The 26,259-nt window shown below is 36.2% G+C and overlaps 1 protein-coding gene across 4 annotated transcripts in view; it reads left to right on the top strand.

The window, feature by feature from the left end:
* Nucleotides 1-26,259, top strand: part of CNTLN (centlein) — a 323,526-nt gene that overhangs the window by 270,437 nt on the left and 26,830 nt on the right. For 3 of the 4 annotated variants that reach the window (XM_055302562.1, XM_055302564.1, XM_055302561.1), the window contains 5 exons: nt 11,175-11,366; nt 18,198-18,295; nt 20,183-20,309; nt 21,706-21,843; nt 22,479-22,664. In XM_055302562.1, coding sequence (XP_055158537.1) covers nt 11,175-11,366; nt 18,198-18,295; nt 20,183-20,309; nt 21,706-21,843; nt 22,479-22,664 — 741 coding nt within the window. The remainder of the gene's footprint in view (nt 1-11,174; nt 11,367-18,197; nt 18,296-20,182; nt 20,310-21,705; nt 21,844-22,478; nt 22,665-26,259) is intronic. The other variant, XM_055302563.1, reaches the window with a different exon arrangement.

Here is a 26,259-nt window from a genome sequence, read left to right as displayed (position 1 = left end):
GGAAGCTTTTGGCCAGAGGCTTTGCTTGACAATTAAACTGTAAGATGCAGATCTAGTGGCAATTTATATTTCTAGCATCAAAAATAAGATCATTTTTAAAAAATTGAAGACAAAATTAACGCAAAATTATGGATAAAGAAAAAATTAACTCAGAATGAGGATGTTATGCAAACTTACACTGTGGAATTCAGGATACTTGCTCAAGGTGGGGCAGGTTGGCAATTAGAGAACAAGGTTTAAGCAGGAGGCTTTTTTTTTTTTTTTTTAAACTGAGGACTCACACTAGTTTTCCATGCTATGTAACAAATTGCCACAAATTTAGCAGCTTAGAAACAACTTATACAGTCATCACATCACAGTTTCCACAGCCTTTTTTCTGGCACAGCTAAGCAAGGCCTTCTCAGAGTACCACAAGGCTGAGTATAACATCAGTGATACTTCCACGCTACCTTCCTTTCCAGAGCTCAGGCTTGTCTTCCAAGCTCACGTGTTTGTTGGAAAAAATCAGTTCCTTGTGACTGTGGGACTAAAGTCCCTGTTTTCCTGTTGACTGCCAGTCAAGGACCATTCTCAGTTTCTGAGGCCTTCCTTAGGTTCTTGTCTTTTTGTCCCCTTTTTATTTTTTTTCTTTTCTTTTTTATTTTGTTTCTTTGTGCAGTTGCTGAGAAGGTTCTTTCAGTTTCAGAAACTTACACTTCCTCAATGTTCTATTTAAATAAAAATAAGTAGTTTCTAGTTTTAAACTTTTATAGTATTAAGTTCTGCTCTATAACCTTTGGTTAGAATAATTGACTACACATAAACCAATACAAATCTCAGTACTTACTCTCATTGAAGTCAACTTTTAAATTGAAATGGACTTTTAAAAGGTTGGTATTTCATTTAAGGGAGGAATTATATATATATATATATATGTATATATATATATATTAATACTTTATGTATATCACAAAGCATTTTTTAAAATCCAGGTTTCAGCTTTTAAATTACTTTTCATTTTTTTAATAATAAATTTATTTTTTATTGGTGTTCAATTTACCAACATACAGAATAACACCCAGTGCTCATCCCGTCAAGTGCCCCCCTCAGTGCCCGTAACCCATTCACCCCCACCCCCCGCCCTCCTCCCCTTCCACCACCCTAGTTCTTTTCCCAGAGTTAGGAGTCTTTATGTTCTGTCTCCCTTTCTGATATTTCCCACACATTTCTTCTCCCTTCCCTTATATTCCACTTCACTATTATTTATATTCCCCAAATGAATGAGAACATACGCTGTTTGTCCTTGTCCGATTGACTTACTTCACTCCGCATAATACCCTCCAGTTCCATCCACGTTGAAACAAATGGTGGGTATTTGTCATTTCTAAAAGCTGAGTAATATTCCATTGTATACATAGACCACATCTTCTTTATACATTCATCTTTCGATGGACACTGAGGCTCCTTCCACAGTTTGGCTATTGTGGACATTGCTGCTAGAAACATTGGGGTGCAGGTGTCCCAACCTTTCATTGCATCTGAATCTTTGGGGTAAATGCCCAGCAGTGCAATTGCTGGGTCGTAGGGCAGGTCTATTTTTAACACTTTGAGGAACCTCCACACAGTTTTCCAGAGTGGCTGCACCAGTTCACATTCCCACCAACAGTGTAAGAGGGTTCCCTTTTTCTCCGCATCCTCTCCAACATTTGTGGTTTCCTGCCTTGTTAATGTTCCCCGTTCTCACTGGTGTGAGGTGGTATCTCATTGTGGTTTTGATTTGTATTTCCCTGATGGCAAGTGATGCAGAGCATTTTCTCATGTGCGTGTTGGCCATGTCTATGTCTTCCTCTGTGAGATTTCTCTTCATGTCTTTTGCCCATTTCATGATTGGATTGTTTGTTTCTTTGGTGTTGAGTTTAGTAAGTTCTTTATAGATCTTGGAAACTAGCCCTTTATCTGATACGTCATTTGCAAATATCTTCTCCCATTCTGTAGGTTGTCTTTTAGTTTTGTTGACTGTATCCTTTGCTGTCCAAAAGCTTCTTATCTTGATGAAGTCCCAATAGTTCCTTTTTGCTTTTGCCTTCCTGGATGTATCTTGCAAGAAGTTACTGTGGCTGAGTTCAAAAAGGGTGTTGCCTGTGTTCTCCTCTAGGAGTTTGATGGAATCTTGTCTCACATTTAGATCTTTCATCCATTTTATCTTTGTGTATGGTGCAAGAGAGTGGTCTAGTTTCATTCTTCAGCATGTGGATGTCCAATTTTCCCAGCACCATTTATTGAAGAGACTGTCTTTCTTCCAATGGATAGTCTTTCCTCCTTTATCGAATATTAGTTGACCATAAAGTTCAGGGTCCACTTCTGGGTTCTCTATTCTGTTCCATTGATCTATGTGTCTGTTTTTGTGCCAGTACCACACTGTCTTGATGACCACAGCTTTGTAGTACAACCTGAAATCTGGCATTGTGATGCCCCCAGACATGGTTTTCTTTTTTAAAATTCCCCTGGCTATTCGGGGTCTTTTCTGATTCCACACAAATCTTAAAATAATTTGTTCTAACCCTCTGAAGAAAGTCCATGGTATTTTGAAAGGGATTGCATTAAATGTGTAAATTGCCCTGGGTAACATTGACATTTTCACAATATTAATTCTGCCAATCCATGAGCATGGAATATTTTCCCATCTCTTTGTGTCTTCCTTAATTTCTTTCAGAAGTGTTCTATAGTTTTTAGGGTATAGATCCTTTACCTCTTTGGTTAGGTTTATTCCTAGGTATCTTATGCTTTTGGGTGCAATTGTAAATGGGATTGACTCCATTTCTCTTTCTTCAGTCTCATTGTTACTGTATAGAAATGCCATTGATTTCTGGGCATTGATTTTGTATCCTGCCACACTGCCAAATTGCTGTATGAGTTCTAGCAATCTTGAGGTGGAGGCTTTTGGGTTTTCTATGTACAGTATCATGTCATCGGCGAAGAGGGAGAGTTTGACTTCTTCTTTGCCAATTTGAACGCCTTTAATGTCTTTTTGTTGTCTGATTGCTGAGGCTAGGACTTCTTGTACTATGTTGAATAGCAGTGGTGAGAGTGGACATCCCTGTCTTGTTCCTGATCTTAGGGGAAAGGCTCCCAGTGCTTCCCCACTGAGAATGATATTTGCTGTGGGCTTTTCGTAGATGGCTTTTAAGATGTCGAGGAATGTTCCCTCTATCCCTACACTCTGAAGAGTTTTGATCAGGAATGGATGCTGTATTTTGTCAAATGCTTTCTCTGCATCTAATGAGAGGATCATATGGTTCTTGGTTTTTCTCTTGCTGATATGATGAATCACATTGATTGTTTTACGAGTGTTGAACCAGCCTTGTGTCCCAGGGATAAATCCTACTTGGTCATGGTGAATAATTTTCTTAATGTATTGTTGGACCCGATTGGCTAATATCTTGTTGAGAATTTTTGCATCCATGTTCATCAGGGATATTGGTCTGTAATTCTCCTTTTTGGTGGGGTCTTTGTCTGGTTTTGGAATTAAGGTGGTGCTGGCCTCATAGAACGAATTTGGAAGTACTCCATCTCTTTCTATCTTTCCAAACAGCTTTAGTAGAATAGGTATGGTTTCTTCTTTAAACGTTTGATAGAATTCCCCTGGGAAGCCATCTGGCCCTGGACTTTTGTGTCTTGGGAGGTTTTTGATGACTGCTTCAATTTCCAACCTGGTTATTGGCCTCTTCAGGTTTTCTATTTCTTCCTGTTCCAGTTTTGGTAGTTTGTGGCTTTCCAGGAATGCGTCCATTTCTTCTAGATTGCCTAATTTATTGGTGTATAGCTGTTCATAATATGTTTTTAAAATCGTTTGTATTTCCTTGGTGTTGGTAGTGATCTCTCCTTTCTCATTCATGATTTTATTAATTTGAGTCTTCACTCTCTTCTTTTTAATAAGGTTGGCTAATGGTTTACCTATCTTATTAATTCTTTCAAAGAACCAACTCCTGGTTTTGTTGATCTCTTCCACAGTTCTTCTGGTCTGGATTTCGTTGAGTTCTACTCGAATCTTAATTAACTCTCTTCTTCTGCTGGGTGTAGGATCTATCTGCTGTTTTTTCTCTAGCTCCTTTATGAGTAAGGTTAGCTTTTGTATTTGAGTTCTTTCCAGTTTTTGAATGGATGCTTGTATTGCGATGTATTTCCCCCTTAGGACTGCTTTTGCTGTGTCCCAAAGATTTTGAATGGTTGTACCTTCATTATCATTAGTTTCCATGAATCTTTTAAATTCTTCCTTAATTTCCTGGTTGACCATTCATCTTTTAGCAGGATGGTCCTTAACCTCCACATGTTTGAGGTCCTTCCAAACTTCTTGTTGTGATTTAGTTCTAATTTCAAGGCATTATGGTCTGAGAATATGCAGGGGACAATCCCAATCTTTTGGTATCAGTTCAGACCCGATTTGTGACCCAGTATGTGGTCTATTCTGGAGAAAGTTCCATGTGCACTTGAGAAGAATGTGTATTCAGTTGAATTTGGATGTAAAGTTCTGTACATATCTGTGAAATCCATCTGGTCCAGTGTATCATTTAAAGGTCTCGTTTCTTTGGAGATGTTGTGCTTAGAACACCTATCGAGTATAGAAAGAGCTACATTGAAGTCACCAAGTATAAGTGTATTATTATCTAAGTATTTCTTCACTTTGGTTATTAATTGATTTAAATATTTGGGAGCTCCCACATTCGGGGCATATATATTAAGTATTGTTAAGTCCTCTTGTTGGATAGATCCTTTAAGTATGATATAGTGTCCCTCTTCATCTCTCACTACAGTCTTTGGGGTAAATTTTAGTTTATCTGATATGAGGATGGCTACCCCTGCTTTCTTTTGAGGACCATTTGAATGGTAAATGATTCTCCAACCTTTTATTTTCAGGCTGTAGGTGTCCTTCTCTCTAAAATGAGTCTCTTATAGACAGCAAATAGATGGGTCCTGCTTTTTTATCCAGCCTGAAACCCTGCGCCTTTTGATGGAGTCATTAAGCCCGTTCACATTCAGAGTTACTATTGAAAGATATGAGTTTAGTGTCATCATGATATCTATTCAGTCCTTGTTTTTGTGGATTTTTCCACTGAACTTCTTCTTAAAGGGGAATTTTAAGAGTCCCCCTTAAAATTTCTTGCAGAGCTGGTTTGGAGGTCACCTATTCTTTCAGTTCCTGCCTGCCTTGGAAGCTCTTTATCTCTCCTTCCATTTTGAATGAGAGCCTTGCTGGATAAAGTATTCTTGGTTGCATGTTCTCCTCATTTAGGACCCTGAATATATCCTGCCAGCCCTTTCTGGCCTGCCAGGTCTCTGTGGAGAGGTCTGCTGTTATCCTAATACTCCTCCCCATAAAAGTCAGGGATTTCTTGTCTCTTGCTGCTTTAAGGATCTTCTCTTTATCTTTGGAATTTGCAAGCTTAACTATTGGATGTCGAGGTGTTGAACGGTTTTTATTGATTTTAGGGGGGGATCTCTCTATTTCCTGGAACTGAATGCCTGTTTCCCTTCCCAGATTAGGAAAGTTTTCAGCTAGGATTTGTTCAAATACATATTCTGGCCCTTTCGGCGCCCTCGGGAACCCCAATTAAACGTAGGTTTTTCTTCCTCAGGCTGTCGTTTATTTCCCTTAATCTATCCTCATGGTCTTTTAATTGTTTATCTCTTTTTTCCTCAGTTTCCCTCTTTGCCATCAACTTGTCTTCTATGTCACTCACTCGTTCTTCCACCTCGTTAACCCTCGTCGTTAGGACTTCTAGTTTGGATTGCATCTCATTCAATTGATTTTTAATTTCTGCCTGATTGGATCTAAATTCTGCAGTCATGAAGTCTCTTGAGTCCTTTATGCTTTTTTCTAGAGCCACCAGTAGCTGTATAATAGTGCTTCTGAATTGGCTTTCTGACATTGAATTGTAATCCAGGTTTTGTAACTCTGTGGGAGAGAGGACTGTTTCTGATTCTTTCTTTTGAGGTGAGGTTTTTCCTTCTAGTCATTTTGCTCAGTACAGAATGGCCAAAAACAAGTTGTATTGGGAAAAGGAGAAAAAGGGAGAGAGAGAAGGAAAGAAAAGAGAAAAAGAAAAAAGAAAAAAGGAAGGAAAAAAGGAAAAAAGAAGAAAAAGAGAAAGAAAAAGAAAGAAAGGTGAAAAAGGTGGGGGAAGCAATCAGAAATCAAAAAAAAAAAAAAAAACACGGGGTAATATCTTCTGATTCTGTAGACTTTAAGTGCCTTGACTTCCCCTGGAACTGGTCCGTCCAGCTGGTCTTCTGGGGGAGGGGCCTGTTGCGCTGATTTTCAGGTGTTAGCACTTGGGGGAGCTGCTCTGCCCCCTGCCTGCTGCAGGGCTCAGCGGGGGGTTGTTTACCCCGTGAGGCCCCAGGAGGAACAGCCCCAGTGGCTGCTGCAGCTCTGGAAGCCTGGATTCAGCCCCCGCAGGAACTACGGGGCTCTCCGTCCGCAGGGCCTGGAGGCTCCGGGGCGGGGCCGCTGATCTGCTCAGCTCGGGGCAGGAGCGTCCTCGCTGTCCTGGGCCCTCCCGGCCTCTGCCTGTCCCGGGGGGAGGCCGGATCCTGGGCTGTGTCCCGGCGCCCTGTGCTTCGGAGCCTGAGCTCTTGGATTCGCGCTCCCGGTCGCGCAGCCCCCTCCGCCGAGCCGCTGCCCGAGCCCTTCGAGCTGCTCCCAGAGCCGCGCAGTCCCCTCCGCGGAGCCTCTTCCTCTGCCGGAGCCGCCCCCGAGCTGCTCCCTGTCCAGCCGTGGGCGCTGCAGTCTTTTAAGGAGCTCGGCCTCGGGGTATGGGGCACTCTCCTGGGCGCGCAGGTGTCTGTTAGTGTCCCCGGGAGCCCGAGGGCATCCCCGCCCTCCTGGGTCCTGCTCCAACTCCCTGCGAGCCCCTTTCCGCCCGCCCAGGAAGGTTGGTGCAGCTCCTGCTCCTCCGGGACGGGGACGGGGCTCTCCTGTCCTGGGGACACTCGCCCCGGCCTCAGCCCGGCTCCTCGCGGGGCCCCTCCCCCTCGGAGGCCTTTTGTTCCTTTATTTCTTTTTCCCCGTCTTCCTACCTTGATAGAAGCGCGGACTCTTCTCACTGTAGCGTTCCAGCTGGTCTCTCTTTATATCTCAGGCCGAATTCGTAGATTTTCAGGATGATTTGAAGGTTATCTAGGTAATTTGGTGGGGACAGGTGATTTGGGGACCCTACTCTTCAACAATTCTGCCCCTCCTCCTTAAATTACTTTTCAGATGCTCTATGGTAGCATTTACCACAAGGTAGTGCTAACAATAATGCTATAATTTTAAAATTTACCAAGTGCTATCATAATTTTTTTTTAAATTCTGCCCTCAAAATTACCTTTGATAAGTAGACAAACGTCATCTCTGTTTTTAATGAAGAAACAATGTCAAGCACTAATTAGCATCATTCAGCTGGTAAGCAGTAGATCTCAAGGTAAAATCCAGAAATTATGACTCTACATGTGTTTTATTATTATTTATACTTTTATTATAAATGACATACTTGTAAGTGTTTGGAGATTATAAATAATATAGAAATAGGATCATGCTTTTTTGGATCATGCTTTTGATAAAAAAGAAAAGTAACAATTTTAATGGTAATCTTAATTAATTGGTAAGTTTTAAGCATAATTTCTTTCTAACAAGGTCACCACAAGTAGTCTCACATGCCAAGCCAAGTGTACACAACAGAAAATTATTTATACTTCTTGTCTTATCTGTAACATTTCTCAAAAAAGAAATAGGATGCTTAAACTGAGAGAAGTTAGCAATAGGGCCATCATTATTTGTCCAAAATTCTAAGGGATAAAGGACTTGAACCTGATGGAATATATGATTTGTCTTTTCAATTTTTTTAAAAGATTTATTTATTTATTTATTTATTTATTTGACAGAGAGGGGGAGAGAGCCAGAGAGCACAAATGGGCAAATGGCAGAGGGAGAGGGAGAAGCAGGCTCCCCCCACTGACCAGGGAGCACAATGTGGGGCTCCATCCCAGTACCCTGGGATCATGACCTGAGCTGAAGGGAGATGCTTCACTGACTGAGCCACTCAGGCACTCCTATTTCTTCTATTTTAACACTTGCTCTGTGGCATTTCTGGGCAGTATAACTATATTAGAAATACATTTTAAAGGTTGTAGATTTTAAATATTGGTTAATCAAAATGTGATTTGTATTTTAATAACTTACAAGTCATGGTTTACAGTCTCCATAATTTCAGTGTTTATTTAGTAAATTTTTATATTGTTAAAGTCTACCATACATGTATTTTAGAGAACTATATTTATTGACTTAGTCTTTCCTCCATGAAGGATTTATTTATAGTATTAGGATATACCACTGCGGAAAGACTAGACAGAAATCTAATGGCATGCAAGTTTAACAAATGAGAGAAGTTACCAGGATTGCGTGTGGGAAGAAAAGAGCTTCATCATAGCTGAATTTTCTGAGTAGCCTGATATTCCACATAGAATTGCAGCCATGAGTTATGTCATCCCAAATTAAAATCCCAGAAAATTTAATTTAGATGCATAGCATTAACTTCAGGATTGATAAGTGCTCCAGTGCATACTACTTAAGTAAACACTGATAATATTATTTAACTAATAAAAGTGTATTTTAATTTATATAGTGATAAACTAATAGAAAGATTATAAATATGAGCTGAAATCAGTGTGTCTTTATAGCACCATCCATGCTACAAATAGACTTCAATTTTTTGGTACCTTTATTTTGTTTCCTATTCTACAGAAGGCATTGTTTTTAGATTCTCTGGGGAAAAAGGCAGAGTCCTCTCTCAAGGACTTAGGGTTCATGGTTGAAGAATAGACACAGTGCTTTGGAAACTAAGAAAATAGAGAAGCTACTTTGTTGAAGAAAAAAAAAAAAAGAAGGGAAAGAACATAAGGCTTCATATAGGAGGAAATGCTAAGCTGTTCTTTAAGCATGAGTGAGATTTTAGCCGAAGGAAAACACCAAGTGTAGAGTCATTGATGTAGAAATGGCAGACAGGTTTGGGGTATGGCAGGCAAGGTAAAGCAAACATCAGGTGATGTTTGGCTGAAACAAATTGAAGCTATATCTTAGAGAGCCTTATTATAACCACAAACATCTGAGCTTTATTCGGCTAGGGTAAGAAACCTCTGAAGGGTTTTTGAATGAGGGATTAACAGGTCAGTGTTGTTTTAGAAACTTGTATAAAAGATGGTTTAAAAATACAGAGGGCTGGGGGGAGGGGAAGGGCTTTGAAGTAGTCTTAGTGGAACAGTGAGTCTTCATTAAGAAAGTGGCAGAGGGAGTGAATATGAGAAACATGACATAATTTATGGAACCTGAAAATTGGTTGGACACTGAAAATTAAACAAGGAGGGAGATGTATTCAAACTTGGAAGATAACTAGGAAGATTTTCAGGCTTAGGGAAATTATGAGTTTGCTTTTAGATATTAAATATTAGGTACCTTTGAGACAATTCACAAAGGAATATTTCCTGAAAACATGTAGAACCACACCTTTAGATCGTAAGTTCAAATATAATCAAAGAGGGGTGCCTGCGTGGAGCAGTCTGTTAAGCAGTCTGTTAAGACTGCGTGGAGCAGTCTGTTAAGATTCTGACTCTTGAGGGATGCCTCAAGGGTGGCTCAGTGGTTGAGCATCTGCCTATAGCCCAGGGTGTGATCCTGGAGACCCGGGATCAAGTCCCACATCAGGCTACCTGCATGGAGCCTGCTTCTCCCTCTGCCTGTGTCTCTGCCTCTCTCTCTCTGTATCTCTGTATCTCATGAATAAATAAATAAAAATCTTTAAAAAACAAACAAAGATTCTGACTCTTGCTCTGGGCTCAGGTCTCAATCTCATTTGTCATAAGATCCAACCACTCATGGGATGGAACCCTGTGTCAAGCTCCCCACTTAGCCAGAATATGTTTGGGATGTTCTCTCTTTTCCCTTTGCCCCTCTCCCACTCACAGGTGTGCGCCCTCTCTAAAATAAATAAATAGATCTAAATACAAATAAGTTCAAATATAATCAAAGAATTTTTTTTCACCAAAACGTTCTTTTTCTTCCACCAAAACATAATCTAAAATCAAATATATCAAGCCCTAGTTTTGAATCCAATATCTAAAATATTCATATTTAATAGTATATACTTATATGCACAGATACATATGAAGTTGTTGGTATAGTTTGTAAAAGTGTGTAAATATAGTGTTAATACTTAAATAACTTATTGTGTCCCATATTTATACTACTGTACATGTTGGGTACATCTTTTACTGTTTCTCATAAGAATTTTTCACTAAGAAAGATTTTTTGACCCCTGAGAGATTTCAGTACCATTTTGTCTAATTGTTCCTTATGTTAAACTACCATTTTATAAGCTTCTTTGGAATGATAAAATAGTAAATGCAGTTATCCTCTTAAGTAGCTCTGAGTTGTTATGCTGTTATAGCTTGGTGGCTTTCTGCTGACTACAGATTGGTGAACAAGAAGGGTTGACATTAAGACTATTTATTTTACACTATTTTATAAAAACATTACCAGTATATCCTTTAGTAAAATGTTGATATTATTAAAAATTCAAATATAAGGAGTTTAGTGCAATTCTATGTTAACATTACAAAGAAGACTTGTCAACTATCGATCAGATGCATAAGACTGAGTGAATTTGCATGCTATTTATTTGAACTAAATCTCTAATAAGCCTCTTCTGCTAATTGGACTTAACATTTATGTTACTAAATGAGAAGCATTTTGGCTGCCATATAGGATGGTAAGACCTACCCAGTGGAATAAACAACTAGCATCTGTTATCTGTCCTGCTCCAGCTTGGCTTTTACCAGTTAAGTACATCAGCCCTAAAGTCAAGGTTATCAAATATGTGAATCTCTGGCTGAGCCACATATATGTGAAGTCAAAGAAATAGCACATCATGAGTAAAGACCAGCCAACCAAAACATGCTAGGTACAGCTGGTCCATTTAGTTTTAACCTTTACAAGCCCTACATCCTTAGGCAAAAACTAGTAGAGGTTATAGTTTCTGTAGTTTTTATAATAACTATATTTAGAATTAATTTCACTTTTTTCTTTAGCAGAATTTTATGCTGATAATTGTAAAGGTAATTACTTTTATAATACATTTCTGTTTATTGTCTTTTTAAAAAAGAAGCTAAATTTGGATTTGGCTGGGCTTCGGAAGGAAAAAGAAGACTTGCTGAAGAAATTGGAGTCCTCATCTGAAATCACAAGTTTGGCAGAAGAAGTTTCCCGGGTAATAGTTCCACGGATACAAGTTACATCACTTGGTCCTTCAAGGAGCATGGATTTGGAGATGAAGCAATTGCAGTGTAAATTAAAGGTGATTATAAATTTTATTTTATTTTTAAAAATGTATTTACTTATTTATTCATTATATATATATATACATATATATATATATATGTATATATATATATATATATATATATATATAGAGAGAGAGAGAGAGAGAGAGAGGCAGAGACACACACAGGAGGAGGGAGAAGCAGGCTCCATGTTGGGAACCCAACATAGGACTTGATCTCAGGACTCCAGGATCGCGCCCTGGGCCAAAGGCAGGCAGTAAACCGCTGAGCCACCCAGGGATTCCCGATTATAAATTTTATTAGGCATGAAAACATATTAAGTTAGTGAATACTTAAAGACATGTTTATATTCTAATTTAATTCTAGTAAGGGTAAATTGTGGTATAAATAATCTAAAAGTTATTAATACTGTTTTTGACCTCATCATTCTCTTTCAGCATAGTAGTTTCTTATACGGTAACTCATAACACTATTCTCTGAGAAAATAACAAGACACTATGAAATCCTAATTTAGAAGATGATGGAAACTAGCTATTGTCATTTCTTTTCCATTACTGAACGCCCCTCTAAACTCCATCCCTCCCTCCACTGAGCAGAATTCCTTTAAACTTTACTGTATCAACATAAATAGAATTGCTTCCCTCTACACAGTTGCTACTATTTTAATTTGGTTGTTATTAGTTAGAGATGAGGAAGGAGGAGAGAAGTTATGGAGGGAGGGAGAACCACAGAGCAAAGATGGTTGGTTTAATAAATTTCAGCCACTGAAACCTGAGAATAAGTAAAAAGCAATGTTCCTTTTCTTTGTAAAGAATACTAAGTCCAGTATAACTGTCAACAGCTTAAAAATAAGACTGACCTTAGTTTAAATAGAATTACCTTGTAAGAAACAGGATTTGAAATTTTTATTTCATACTGTTCTAAAACAAATTCATTTATTCCTCATGTATTTAGTTATTTTGTTCCATGGGTATTGCTATCTGGGAGCTAAAAAGACAGTGGATGTGGGACCATCACTATGGGAATCACTAGAAAGCAAGTTCTGGTTGGAAATGCACAGGATACATTAGGAACAGAGTGGCCATGACTATTAAAAGGGTATAAGAATAAGGAATTGTTAAACAGACTCAGTTGTTTTTATTTCAAAATATGATATGTGCACTCTCCAGTAATATCTTTAAATGAAGGATTACTAAGAGGAGAAAATAGGATAAAAGCTTAAAGTAGAAGAATATATCATTACTTTAAAATATTTTGCTTTGTTAATAATAATCAAATAATACACAGTGGCACTAATTTAGATATTTCTTGAATACCATCTTCTTGAGAGTTTTTAATGTGCAGAACTTGCCTCAACCACTACATTTTATAAGTTTAAATACCTTACATATTGGAAATGTGAGAAAAAATAGTTATGCAAGCTTTGGTGTATACATCTTTTCTTAAAATGCATTTCTGTATGTAAAAAAGTGGACTAAAATATATGTCAACTATTTTAGTGTTAAGTGTCTATTACAGAAAATAAAATCATTGAACTATTCTTTGACCTTATCTATATCTACTACAGAGACTTTAATTAACAATTCTGTGATTCTTCTTAGATTTAAGTCTTCATACAGCTTTAGTTTTCACCAAGATAAAATAGAATGTTGGATCCAATAATACCTAATTTGACTTCTAAAATTTTTAAGTGGTTAATTAGTTTTAAGTTAACTTATTTGATATTACTTACTACTAAATGGTCTAATATAAGTTTTGGAAATAATGAACCCACATCAATATCTCTAAGTTGTTTACATTATGGTTTCCCATGGTATAAGTTTTCACCCATATGTAAATCTCTCTTCACTTTGGAAGAGTGTGTGAGTCACAAAGATAAGACTATGAGAATGCCTGGAGCAACTTGTACTGTCCTTGAGGTATCTTTGAAGTGAAGTGTCCATATCTAGCCTAGAGTCCTAGGACACTGACCAGGCTACATAGGGACAAAAGGATAAATCTTACTTCTGCCTTGTTTCATGATTTAATATGGAAGTACCTTAGAAGACCAGGATCTTAAGGTACCTAGTACACTGTGCTACTACAAATTGCTGTTTTGATATTCCATTAGTTTGCTAGGTTTGCTCTAAGAAAATACCACAGACTGTGTACCTTTAAAAAATGGAAATTGGGCAGCCCGGGTGACTCAGCAGGTTAACACTGCCTTCGGTCCAGGGCCTGATCCTGGAGACCCGGAATCGAGTCCCACGTCCTGCTCCCTGCGTGGAACCTGCTTCTCTCCCTCTGCCTGTGTCTCTGCCTCTCTCTCTCTCTCTCTCTCTCTCTCTCTGTGTGTCTCTCATGAATAAAATCTTTAAAAAAATGGAATTTTTTTTTACCTCGTATACTGGAGTCTACAAGTCCAAGATCAAGGTATCAATAGGTTGTAGATTCTCTCATTAGCTTGTAGATAGCCACCTGTGTCCTTACATGGTCATCCCCAAGTCTGTGTGACCTGTGTTTACTCTCTTCCTCTTATAAGGATACTAGTCACAGCAGATGAAGGTCCACCCATATGACCTCATTTTACCTTAATTACCTCTTTAAAGGCCTTATCCAAATACAGTCACATTCTGAGGTACTGGGGTTAAGACTTCAACGTGTAAATTTTGAGGGGACATAGTTCAGCCCATAAGAGATAATCAAATTGCTAACATAATAATTTTCCAAGAAATAACTTCCTTTCCAGTTGATGTGTTTATGCTTAATTAAGAAAACCTGGTTAGATCTGAATATATGAAATGTTTAAACATTTACTTTTTAAAAATTTTATCCAATTAATTTTAGACTTTTCTGTGTAAATTCTTAGGTGTACTTCTCAGATATACATGGTACATTCAGTATCATTTGAGTGTTCATGTGTTTTTTCTGTATCTTCATTTTTACCTATATTATACATGTTTCTTCAAGGTACCCAACTTCATATAGAGAGATAATCAAATATTTAAAGATGTACAAATTCCTTCCAGTGATGATGATGATGATGTGTGTGTATGTGTGTGTGTGTCTATTTGTATTTAGTTTATTTATGGTTATTTATACAATTTGAACTGGCTAGTACTTCAATTTGTATTTGTGATACTTTGAATTCCTGATTGTTAAAAGCATTCCTTTTGGTGTATACCATGGTCTCTTCCTGTTTCCCAGTAAGTCAATAATGGAACGTAATAGTATTTAAACTGCTGTTTCTGGGCAGCCCGGGTGGCTTAGCGGTTTAGCACCACATTTGGCCCAGGGTGTGATCCTTGGAGCCCTGGGATCGAGTCGGGCTCCCTGCATGGCGCCTCTTCTCTCTCTCTCTCTCTCTCTCTCTCTCGCTCTCTCGCTCTCTCTCTCTCTCTCTTTCTCTGTGTCTCTCATGAATAAATAAAATCTTAAAAAATAAAAAACTACTGTTCCTTTATGTCTAAACTATTGCCAGGCTAGTTCTAATTCCTTTACAAATATTAACTGTTTAAACCTCATTTCTAGGGGTACTTGGGTAGCTCAGTCAGTTAAGCATCTATCTGCCTTCAGCTCAGGTCATGATCTCAGGGTGCTGGGATGGAATCCTGCATCTGTTGGGCTTCCTGCTCAGCGGGAGAGCCTGCTTCTCCCTCTCCTCCCTCTGCTCCTTCCCCCTGCTTATGTGCTCTCTCTCTCTCTCAAACAAATAAATAAAATCTTTTTTTAAAAAAAAAAAAACCCTCATTTCTATCCTGTGAGGTGAAGTCCATTATTCTGTTTTATAGTTGAGAACGCAGAGATGCAGAGGATAATTGTCCAAGGTCAACTGAGCTACTAAGTGATAGAGTCAAGATTAGAACATATCTCATCTGAATTCAGAGTCCATGCTTTTACTCATACACTCTGCAATTTAAAAAAAAAATTAACAAACTTAGAAGAGCTCTAACCATGATGGATTCTTACCATTGTGATATTTTTGGAATATATGTTTTACTACAGAATTGAGGTCTTGCCACAGAGAAGTATTGTATAGTCGAAGTGGAAAATGTTAGGGGCCCTAGGTTGTGATCATTCTTTGTGCACTAGCTTCTTATAGGACCCAGCTGAGGAAATAGTTTCTCCAGAGGTCTAAAGCAGGGATACCCTTCTACCCACTTCATAAGGATTTTTAAGGATCAAATGAAATGGCTGTGAGATTTAGAGGTTCTGGCAAAAGTATATATGAAGCTGGTGTTGTTTTATTTACTATAATTCAGTAATCTCCCAACTCTCTAGAAGTCAGACTTACAGCATGTTCAGTCACCTAAAATAACAGCCTTAAGTCTAAAAACAGAAAGGAATCAAACAGCTACCTTAAAATGCACTTAATTTATTCCACTGAAGATACTATCATACTTCATTTATGCCTGCTATCTTTTATTTTAAATATAGCTCTAATAAGTGTGTTTGTTTAACTTCTCAGCAGAAAATACCTCAGAACCAGCAGATTAGAAGTAGGTGTATTAAGAAGCAGGACGATTGTTTTTAGACAGGAATATGGATGGAAGAAGCAAGAAATTTCAACCAACAGGTTGACAGGAAAAGAAAATATGAAAATGTTAAGATAAAAATACAAAATGAGAAAAACAGCAGTCTGGGACCATTTAGAGTAGGGATCAGTAACCATTCCAAAAGGCATGACAATATAATTATACAGTGATAATATAATATAGCAGGATAACATAAATGATTAATACAGTGATAATATTTATAATGTAATATCACTATAGTGTAGTATCACTATTATAATGCTTAATGTAATTCTGGATATTCATATTTCTAAGTGAGTGAACAATCATTCCAGAGAGAATTTAAGATTAATGATTATAGCAAAAGCTTCAATTATCTGCTAAATTCACTAGTGTGGAATATCTTATTCTGGCAATGCATGTCAAATATGGTGGGGACTTAGATTGCATTACACAAACAAGCAAAATAAATTTTTAACTTTTATTTATTTTTAGAGAGAGAGGGATTGGGGTGGGGTGGAGGGTGACAGAGAGAAAGAGAATTTTAAGCAGGCTCCACTGTCGGGCATGAGTGGGGATGGATCCCACAACCCGAGATCATGATCTGAGCTGAGATTAAGTCAGACACTTAACTGGTGAGCTACCACATGCCCCCACTTAATCAAAATGTTTAACATTTAATACACTTGCCATGCATGTTGAGGTAGTCTTGAATTTTTAAGAAAATTTATATACTTAATATAAAAATTTATTTTTTTTCAAATTTTATATTTACAGTGATGTACCAATGAAATATTTAAAGTCTGTCTAATGAATTTGACTCATATTTACATGGTGTGATTAATGGTTTCATCTTTTCAGGTTTATTTTTTTTAGCATAAGATAGTCAAAGCTGGGAATAGTTCTAACAGAAACAATTGACTATAGTTACTAGAAAGATTTGCAAAATAACTACTCCAAATATTTTTAAAGATTTTATTTATTTATTTATTTATTTATTTATTTATTTATTTATTCATGAGAGACTTAGAGAGAGAGAGAGGCAGAGACACACAGGCAGAGGGAGAAGCAGGCTCCATGCAGGGAGCCCAATGTGGGACTCAATCCCAGGTCTCCAGGATCACGCCCTTGGCTGAAGGCGACGCTAAACCTCTGAGCCACCTGGGCTGCCCTACTCCAAATATTTTTACAGCTATCACATTTTATTTTGTTTATATTAACTTAATATTTTAAAATTTTAATGAATTAATGTATGTTTACACTGTCTTGTAGGTGGAGAAACTCTGTCAAAAATACTAGGTAATATCTCAGATTACGTGTTCACCTGGAACTTGAGTCAAAGTTGAAAGTTAAGGTTCCTGACACTCCAGTTGCTACCTCTGGTTCCTAGACTGCACAGTCAACAAATCCACAGAGCTGTTCAGCTTTGAAAACTGATGTTTATGCATAGATACTTTCATAATAAGTAATATTATTAATGAATTCAAGTATGAAAGTATTTAGTGTTAGTCAATTTCCCTATCAGTTATCTGTTACTGTCTGACAAACTATCTTAAAATGTAGCAGATTAAAACAGAAGCAATTTATTAATTCTTATGATCCAGTGGATTGACTGGGCAGTTCTTAGCTTTTGTCTTTTGAGTTCTCTCATGTGCCTGCATTCTAACTGAAGGATTTATCTGGATGGGAAGTTCTGAGAAAGCCTCACAGCCTGGTAGTTGGTCTGTGGGCTGTCTGCTCCACATGGCCTTTCCTCTGTCTTCCCTGCAAGGTGATCCCAGGCAGCATTCCAAGAGGGCAAAAGTACAAGCTGCAAGGACTTAGGCCCAGGATCTGGTACTTGCATCATGTCATCTCTGCCACATTTTTTTGGCTAAAGCAAATCACAGGCCAGACCAGACTCAAAAGGGTTGGAAGATGAATCTCACCTCCTCGTGGGAGGAGCTGCAGAGCATTTGTGACCATATTTGGTCTGTTACATGTTCTTAGTAAACTCACCATTCATTTTAAGTGATCTTATTAACCCATTAAAATACTAAATCATATGCACATTTACATTTTACAAAGACAATCCATATTTTCCATACATGTATTTTGGGGAAATACTTTTTGCAGTTGTTATACAATGGCATTCTTCTGTGGTTTTGGTATGTTATATAAAAATTTTAGTGTACCATAGTACTTGTATTAAAACCTATAAAATAAAGTATTTAAAAATATTAAAATGTCTTTCTTAATTATAACCATAATTTTCCAAATTTAATACTCTTACTGAGAATGTCATTTATTTGTATGCTGCATTCCACCAAAGATTGAAAGGTGTATTTTATTTTATGTGTATTTTTAACCTAGAATGCAACTAATGAACTCACTAAACAGTCATCAAATGTGAAGTCTCTGAAATTTGAACTCCTAGCAAAAGAAGAACACATAAAGGAAATGCATGAAAAGTAGGTTTTGATATTCGTATCCATTGTATTTGGTGCCACCTAGTGGTAGTTAACTCTATTAATTGCATCCAAGAAACAATGAAGTTGGGGGTTGTTTGTTTTTTAAAGATTTATTTATTTACTCATGAGAGACACAGGCAGAGACACAGGCAGAGGGAGAAGCAGGCTCCATGCAGGGAGCCCGATGTGGGACTCAATCCTGAGACCCCAGGACCTCACCGCGGACGGAAGGCAGGTGCTAAACCACTGAGCCACCTAGGGATACCCCTGAAGTTGTTCTCAAAATGAAGTTTTCCTTCCTTAGTTCATGCTTAAGCCTCAATAAAATGAAAGTTTAAGTAATATTACCGATAAGCATGGTTGGTGGCAAAATATTTACTACTTTTCATCAGAGTAAGAATATAAAGTTAGATTTTCATTCTTAAACAATTAATTTTGAATGTATGTAAATTAGTAACCTAAAGACTATGAACAGGAAACTTCTGAATGTGGTAATTATTTGACCAAAACTATATACGTAGGTTGATCTTTTATTGGATTTAATTGCTTAAGTTTATAGAACTAAGGGGAAAGGAAAGTTTGGTTTGTCTCTAAAATAAAAGGAAGATTACAAAAGTTTGTACTGCATGTGTATATTAACAAAAAGGGATTTAAAATCTTCTATTTCACTGAATCAAAATGATTTCCTTTCTATATCTTTTATACATATATTATTAGAGCTCAGGAATAATAACGTGTTTAGATAGAATTCCAGTCTGTGGTTGATAATTTGAGAACTATACATATATATCTCAAGTACATATGTGTATACCACATTTTAAGTGAAGATAACTTGGAAGTGATATTAACATGTGAAACTAGATGAAAGATTGGTTAATTTTTTAAACAAAATATCATCAAGTTTATTTATGAGTCTAAGGGACAGTCTTGTTTACTATTTAACAGTAAGGGCTCTAGAGATGACATTCTTTGAATCCTGGCTCCTCTACCTGCTAGCTCAGTATCACAGTTTAATAGCATTCGCTCCTAAAATTCTTGTGAGGCTTGAATGAGTGCATGTAGAGCACTTGTAACAGAAACCAGCACACAGCAGGCCCACAGTAAATGCTATCTGTTATTATTTGGTAGTACTAGTAGTAGTTGCCACAGCAGTTGCCATTTTATACATGTTATCCACTTAAGCTACACTGAAGGGTCAATTCAATCACAAATGATACTAAATAAGAAGATACCATGCCTAAGTTTATTGTGTTTCTATATGATGGTATAAGATTTTACATTTGTTTATTAAAGTATAGAATTGTTTCCAGTCACTGTTAGACTTGTTCATGATCTCTAAATATCAGTTTGATTTTTCTTAGCAATGCAAGAATATAATTTAAATATAACAATTTTAATTTTTCATAAATTTTGTCAATCTTTCTCAGTTTTTCTATTTTTAAAAAAGATTTTATTTATTTATTCATGAGAGACAGAGAGAGGGAAAGACAGAGGCACAGGCAGAGGGAGAAGCTCCATGCAGGAAGCCTGACGTGGGACTTGATCCTGAGTCTCCAGGATCAGGCCTTGGGCTGAATGCGGCGCTAAACTGCTTAGCCACCCGGGCTGCCCGGTTCTTCTATTTTTTGGTCTTAATGCATATATATATATAATACTATAATTACCAATCACAACTGAATTACAGGTTTTACAAGTACTCAAAGTATTAATAGAACAATATTTCATCTCATGCAATTATCTTATTAATTTGCAATTAACATCAGATAGCATTTGAAAATTAGCAGTAGGTATAGCACTGGATAATATGTAAGATTATAATATAATTATATAATCACTGTTAAAGTATTTTCTAACACTCTCAATAAAACGTTTTCCCCCCCTTTCAAGGATGTCTCGAATGGAGAGGGATATAACCATGAAAAGACATTTGATAGAGGACTTGAAATTTCGACAGAAAGTAAATTCAGAAAGTAATGAGAGTATTAATGAAATGTTAGAAAATCTTGAAAAAAAGGTATTAACTTTTATGTTCTCTGACACTGAAAAAAATCACTTCCCTCTTACTTATATCTTTAACTTGAGTATTCAATCTTAATAAATTTATAGAAGATATTCATAGAATACATTTATACTGTTACACAATTATATGCTCTGAAAGTACATTATTTGTTTTCGAATTCAAGACTCAGATCTCATACATAACACATAGCTACACATTCTCTTTATATCTGTGAACATACCATGAGAAGATAATCAAGTATAAATTTAAAAATCTTCAATGCTTCTGGGGTATATAATTACATTTTATTCAGTATTTTAAAGTTTAATTTATACAACTTAAAATTATTTATTCACTTTATTTAATTTACTAACATTTATAATGACAAATTGAAGCATATATGAAATGCAAATGGTGATAACCAGTAACTACCAGAAATTCTTTTAAAAATATACTTACCACCATTTTTAAAAAGTATACTTTTCCTTCTCTACACTTAGTTCGGTGTATTTAGGAAGACTGTTGTATTTAACATAGTTGCATATCTGACCCCAAAGTAGAAATCAGCAATTTGCTGACTAAGATTTTTTTTTTTTTAAAAAAAGGTGCTATTTGCACAACTCATAAAGCAGCTTGTGCTTTGGCATTCATTAAATGTTATCCACTCCAGAGAGGGCATCTCTCTTACTTTCCTTTTTGGAGATAAAAATGTAAGTATCTGTTAGCTCAAATGGATTTAAGAGAGAAAATTTTACATGAGCAAGACAAATGCACATGGATTTTCTTTCTTTTTTTCCTCCACATACTCACATAAATTATAATTCTTATAGTTTTTTTTTTCTGTGTCGTCCTTTAAATGTTGCTGATTTTTAAACCTTAATAATTGTTCCAGATATAGTCTTAGAGTCTTCGTATAAGTAATTATATATATTTAGTGGTATTGAATGAAAAAAGAAAAACTATTTCTTCTTTCAAATGTATAATAAAAATGCATACCTTATTTAATTTTATTTTATAAAGTACATGTTATATGGTTCTAACTGAAAGTTATCCATGACTTGAATTGTTTAAGAATCAAAAACAACCACCTCTTGCTTAAGGAAGTTTAGGTTAGTAACTAAAGGAAACAGTTAAAATTAGTATTGTTTTATTAGGTAGACCACTTCATACCAGCATTCATATATTTTTGTGCATTTTTTGTTTTGCTATTGATTTAAGGATTTTAGTCTCATTCACACTATGAGTGCTACAAACCTTATACATTTATATCAGTTTTTAAACTTTTATTTATTTAAATTTGGTATCATTTATGAGAAAATAAATTAGACATATTCCTGAATTTTTTTGGTTTCTGTTACAACAAATGGAGTATACAACTAGGATAATAGTTACCTTTATGCTTTTACTGTAGGTGAAGACACTAACCGAAGAATGTTCCAACAAGAAGGTATCAATTGATTCACTAAAGCAGAGACTCAGTGTTGCCGTGAAAGAGAAGTCACAGTACGAAAAGATGTATCAAAAAACTAAAGAGGAATTAGAAAAAAAAGTATGCTTTTTAGACATGTTAGCTTAGAAATGGAATATAACTGTAACTTTTTCATTTTTAAAGTTGTCATTTTTTCTCCCCAAAACTATTAGGACCAACCTAATTGTTTCAGATAACTGCAAAGAACATTTTTATCTCGACATGAAACACTAAGAATTTGTTTAACATTAATGGTAGTGCTGTATTAGATAAATAGATTTTATGTCTTGATAATATCTTTAAAATGAACATTATTGTTAAGAACTTGTCTAAGTGAATATAAATTTCTTAGATCCACCTAACCTTATAAACTAATTAAATATTTCCATTTGATATGTGAGATCTTTTGGTCTAAAATAGCTTCCATGTCTTTAATGATTTATTATTTTTAAAAATATGAACTAACTTTGATGATAAATATATGGGAATATGTACTCAGAATATTTATTGGAAAAAAATAAAATAAAAAATAAAAGTTGCACATACATTCCACATAAAAAAAAGAAACGAAAACAACCATCAATTTTACCAAAATAAAAATAAATATGTATAAAAAGAGAACCATGAAACCATTTCTCTATCTGACATATATACCTAACCCTTCCAAATATGTTTGTGAATCATTTTTTATTCTGTTATCTCTGGTCTTTTTTCAGGATATCAAACTAAGTTTCCTAGTATCAAAAATAAGTGAGACCGAATCTGCAATGGCAGAGATTGAAACAGCAGCATCTAAACATCTTCAAGGATTAGCACTGCAAAGTGAGCAAGCCCTGGAAGGTGCACAGAAGAAATTACTGTTAGCCAATAAGAAAGTTGAAGAGTTCACCATCTTTGTGAAGGTTTGAATTATTCATAGTTTACTAATCTGTACTTTACTTTTGTCAGGGTGGTGGCCTCCTTGAGATGAGGTGGGAACACTCCGAAGTTTTTGCTTTCTGAAACCGCAAAGAATCTTCTCCTACCCACTTGCCACGTTGTTCAAAATTTGTCTAGAAAAGATTTGGTTTTATAGTTTGAGTTTAACATACTCCATCCTATTTTTAATATTCTTTTCTTAACATCATTTCAGTGATGGAATTGTAATAATCATGTAATCAAGACAGGTTTTAAGATGAAAGCAGTCATTTCCTCTCCACTCTCCTTTTGAAAATCCAGCAAGAACAACCAGAAAGTTGCCCTAGTTTTATTGAAGCTCGGAGACATCTGAACCCCAGCCCATAACCTGTTAGACATGGAATGAGTAGAAGAATGGTAAATGATTTAGCAGAACAAACAGAAGACAAATCAAAAGTGCCTGCAAAGGCTGTGCTGTCTAGAAATTATCTGACAGCTGAAGAACCTTAGAGAGCCTCAGTAATTGGCTACACAAGGAACCACTAAGAGTGACCGGGGAAGGGTGGATAAAGGTGGTTTGTTTGAAAGTCTTCATAAGGAGCTTTTTCGGCCTCTCGTCTGTACATTTGTCCCACATAATCAGACAGTATTCTTCCCTTAGGTCTTGTGAGACAATCAAGGAGGAGCAACTCTAGTTTCAGAGATACCAGAAACCAGGGATCTGGTGATGCTCTGTCCCTTTAATCCCACTCTGAGTTGTTTATATCTCTTTTTGGTGCCTTTCATTCTGCCTTGTCTTATAGCTAGCAAATGAATCTGTTGCCAGTAGGTAGATGATAAGTTTCTTAAACTGAAGGACAATGTTTTATCAATCTCCACCTCCACAGTATCTACCAGGTGCCTTGCAAAATATTCAGCATGTGGCAATAATCACTACTGAATCAAATTAAATTTCTATTATAAATGTGAAATTCTAATGATAGTTCTTTGACCTTTCAAAATAAGCATCAAAACAGTTTGACTACAGTGGGAAAGTAACTCTATATTCTCTATTTTATCCTGAAATCACAATGTTTTATTTTGGTTTTTAGCAATCTTTCATGAGATTGAGTTACTTGTGCTACTTTGCCCTTCAGATGGCATGCATGATTTAAAAACTGGCTTGTTGGGGGACCTGGTGGCTCAGTGGTTGAGCATCTGCCTTTGGCTCAGTGTGTGATCCCGGGGTCCTGGGATCAAGTCCTGTATCACACTCTCCACAGGGAGCCTGCTTCTCCCTCTGCCTATGTTTCTGCCTCTGTGTATGTGTGTGTGTGTGTGTGTGTGTGTGTGTGTGTGTGTCACATGAATAAATAAAATATTCAAACAAACAAAAAAACTGGCATATCATACTACAGAGCTGTAATAATCAAAACAGTAAGGTCCTGACATAAAAATAAACACACTGATGAGTGGAACAGCAAAGAAAGCACAGAAATAAACCCACAGCTGTATGGTCAATTTAATCTTTGATAAAAGAGGCAAGAATATGCAATGGAAAAAGTCAGTCCTTCAACAAATGGTGTTGGGAAAACTGGACCGCTGCATGCAAAAGAATGGAACTGGATGGACCACTTTCTTACACTGTACACAAAAGTAACTCAAAATGGATTAAGGACCTAAATGTGAGACCTGAAACCATAGTAATCCTAAAAGACAACATAGCAGTAATTTCTCTGACATCAGCCATAGCAATATTTTTCTAGATATGTCTCCTGAGACAAGGGAAATAAAAGCAAAAATAAACTGTTGGGATACATCAAAATAAAAAGTTTCTGCACAGCAAAAGAAACCATCAACAAAAACTAAAAGACAACCAATGGAAGGGGAGAAGATATTTGCAAATGACATCTGATTAAGGGTTAAGTATCCAAAATGTATAAATAATTTATAAAACTCCACACCCCCAAAAAAATAACCCAATTAAAAAACGGGCAGAAGACATGAACAGGCATTTTTCTGAAGAAGACATAAAGATGGCCAAAAGACACCTGAAAAGATGCTCATCATCACTAATCATCAGGGAAATGGAAATCAAAACCAGAAGGCAAAAATCACCTCACACCTGTCAAGAATGGCTAAAATCAAAAACACAGAAAAACATCAAGTATTGTTGAGGATGTGGAGAAAAAGGAATCCTTTCGCAGTGTTGGTGGGAATGCAAACTGGTACGACCACTATGGTAGACAGTATAGAGGTTCCTCAAAAAATTAAAAATAGAATTACCCCTATTTTCAAGGATATATGCACCCTTATGTTTATTGCAGCATTATTTATAATAGCCAAATTATGGAAGCAGCCCAAGTGTCCATCAGTGGATAAATGGACAAAGAAGGTGTGGTATCTATATGTACAATGGACTGTTACTGAGCCATAAAAAAAGAATGAGATGTTTGCAACAACATGAATGGATCTAGAATACAATACTAAGTGAAGTAAGCCAGAGAAAAACAAATACCATATGATTTCGCTCATATTTGTAATTTAAGAAACAAATGAATAGAGAGAAAAAGATGAATCAAAAAAACAGATTCTTAACTAGAGAACTAGTAGATGGTTACCAAAGGGGAGGTGGGTGGGAGGGTGGGTGAAATAGGTCAAGAGGATTAAGAGTACACTTATGATGAGCACTGAGTAATGTATAGAATTGTTGAATCACAGCATTGTACACCTGAAACTAATATGACACTCTATGTTAACTATACTGGAGTTAAGATTTAAAGAAACTGGCATAATATAGCTGTAGAAATTTACTTCAATATATGAAATATTTTCAGTTCATGGAATTTTTATAAAATGAAAGTTTAAACTATGGAATAAAATAACATCACTAATTACTCTCTCCTTTCCCAAGTAACCTCAGTATTATTTGATTCACTCGATTAAACTTGCCACATATATGTGTGTATTTTAATGTATATTATTTTATATATATTAATATATTACTGTTCTCAAATCAATCTTTTTGTTTGTTTCTCTGTCTAGTTTGGTAGGTTATTTGGCATCTCTTAAGCCTCCAGTAGAAACTTCTTTGCTCAACAGGAAATAGAACATTTTTAAATCCACTTATCCCCATAGGTATTGATCTTATTTATAAGATACAACATTCCTGAGCTTATAGATTGGATATAAGATGGCAAATAACTGGATCTTATGTATAATGCCATATTCTTCATTCCTCTAAAAATAGGACCTTACGACATTTTATGCCACTGTTAATAGTACCCTGTTTAGAACAAATCCTTTACTTTGTTTCTCTGAAAATCATAGATACCTTGGAAGTTTTCTCATTTTAAAAATATCTACAAAATGAATGGAATAAAACATTTGGTCTGTTTTATCTCTTTTAACAAAGGTTTTGATGGATATAAAGTCAAACCAATAAACCTTGCCTCAGAGGACCCCAAATGATTGCAGAGTATTAATTTTAGTAAATGTAATTTACCTTTTCCAGATTTAAAATGTCATTTCTTCCAAACACTTGTTGAGTAGTCTCACTGTTTAACTTATGATAAGCATTCGCATTGAATATTGTCATTATTCATGATGTAAAACCATTGT

This window comes from Nyctereutes procyonoides, unplaced genomic scaffold, assembly GCF_905146905.1.
Source record: "Nyctereutes procyonoides isolate TBG_1078 unplaced genomic scaffold, NYPRO_anot_genome, whole genome shotgun sequence".
NCBI lineage: Eukaryota > Metazoa > Chordata > Mammalia > Carnivora > Canidae > Nyctereutes > Nyctereutes procyonoides.
Note: the sequence above shows the minus strand (reverse complement) of the source record. Positions and strands in the feature narration are given on the sequence as shown.